The sequence below is a fragment of the Amphimedon queenslandica genome, unplaced genomic scaffold (assembly GCF_000090795.2).
Source record: "Amphimedon queenslandica unplaced genomic scaffold, v1.1 AMPQUscaffold_4190_Cont23827, whole genome shotgun sequence".
NCBI classification, from domain to species: Eukaryota; Metazoa; Porifera; class Demospongiae; order Haplosclerida; family Niphatidae; genus Amphimedon; species Amphimedon queenslandica.
The window spans coordinates 1-1,495 of NW_003555494.1; the positions used below are offsets into that span (position 1 = coordinate 1).

The 1,495-nt window shown below is 31.6% G+C and overlaps 1 protein-coding gene across 1 annotated transcript; it reads left to right on the forward strand.

The window, feature by feature from the left end:
• Window positions 1-751: 751 nt before the first annotated feature.
• On the forward strand, window positions 752-1,483 carry LOC109592712 (uncharacterized; the record flags this gene model as incomplete). The annotated part of the gene is made up of 3 exons (XM_020008096.1): window positions 752-996; window positions 1,046-1,161; window positions 1,400-1,483. Coding segments are annotated over exons 1-3 (391 nt in total), but the record flags the coding sequence as incomplete, so codon positions are not given.
• Window positions 1,484-1,495: the final 12 nt, after the last annotated feature.

Consider the following 1,495-nt stretch of genomic DNA (forward strand, 5'->3'; position numbering starts at 1 on the left):
TGTACTGTAATTGTCAAATACATTGCAATCCTAATTAATTGCATTTAAATACATATTTTTGAGTAATTGCAATCACAGTTGTATCTATAAACAAAAATCAGATGTATTTGCAATTGTATTTAATCACCCTTAAAGTTACCATAGATTTTATAATTATGTACATGTACATGTACATATGTACATGCATGTATGTGTGGTGCAGAAGAAACTTTAGGCAGTCTGTTTGATAAGCATTTTGAAGAACTAATGTAACATATTGTGCTAGTATAAAATATTTTAATTATAACTCTCGATTGTAATTGCAATGTAATTAAATACATTACTAAAAGTGGTATTTGCAATTGTATTTGCATTTGATATTATTACTCATAATTGCACTTGCAATGAAATACAATAAATGTATTTGACCTTGTTGTTGACCTTTTAGTTTTGACCTTGTTGTTTTTACCTTGTTGAGTTATGAGAGACCAACTATAACAAACTATAAGAAGCTCCCCATTTTTTTCTCATTCTTTTCATAGTTCTGACTATTATATTTTGGAAGGACATCAAACTGAGTTTTCTGTTTCTTGTTGTCTGCCTGGTCACGTTGCTCACCCTCTATATTGATACACTGTCTGCTACACACTGTTGTTCTTGTGTTGCTGGCAGCCATGATTGTCTCTTATATTCATTGTGACAAAGATTGCCATTGATTCTTTCTATAATAGACGAATAAAGAACCCTTTTAAGTAAGGAAGACTAGAAAAAGAGAGAGTTTTTATTTTTTAGTTTTTATTTTTAGTTCCTATGTATTAGAATTAACATGCACCCTTTAGTACTATATCCAGTCTCCCAGTACATGCACATAAGCACTCTCTGTCTCTCAATATGGCCAATTCTCTCATTATGTACTAATTACTCTATCATGACAGGATATACAATGAAAAAGATCTTAGCAGCAGAGGAGGCTGTTCAAATTGAGAACCCTGGTCACGAACATGTATATGCAAACAGGTATATTTTAATTGTATTTATGCAAATTCACATGTACTTGTACATCTAGTGTCAACTATTACTCCTGTGATGAACAAAATGATAATGAACAAAATGGTAATGAACAATATGGTTTAGAAGGCCAGGACCTTGAAAGTACATGTACATGTACTTGGACACCTACAGGTAAGATTTCAATAAAAACATTAAGTAAAAGAACAAAGCCCAAAATCACAATGCATACAGTATTAGCCTTCTGTATAATAACGGCAAACTTTGACAATGAATTTAAAAGTATGTATCATAGTTAATGTACACTAAAGGATTTACATGTATGTACATGTACGTGTACACAGCATGTGCAATGAATCCAGTCTACATAGTACATATTTTACTTTTTGTTCTTAGTATTGTTTTATTATAGATACTGAAGACCTTACTCTTTCAATTGAGGGAAACCAGAACTTAGAGAAGCCCTTCTCTGAGTACATTAATACAAGCATCTTGAGTACTGAAGATT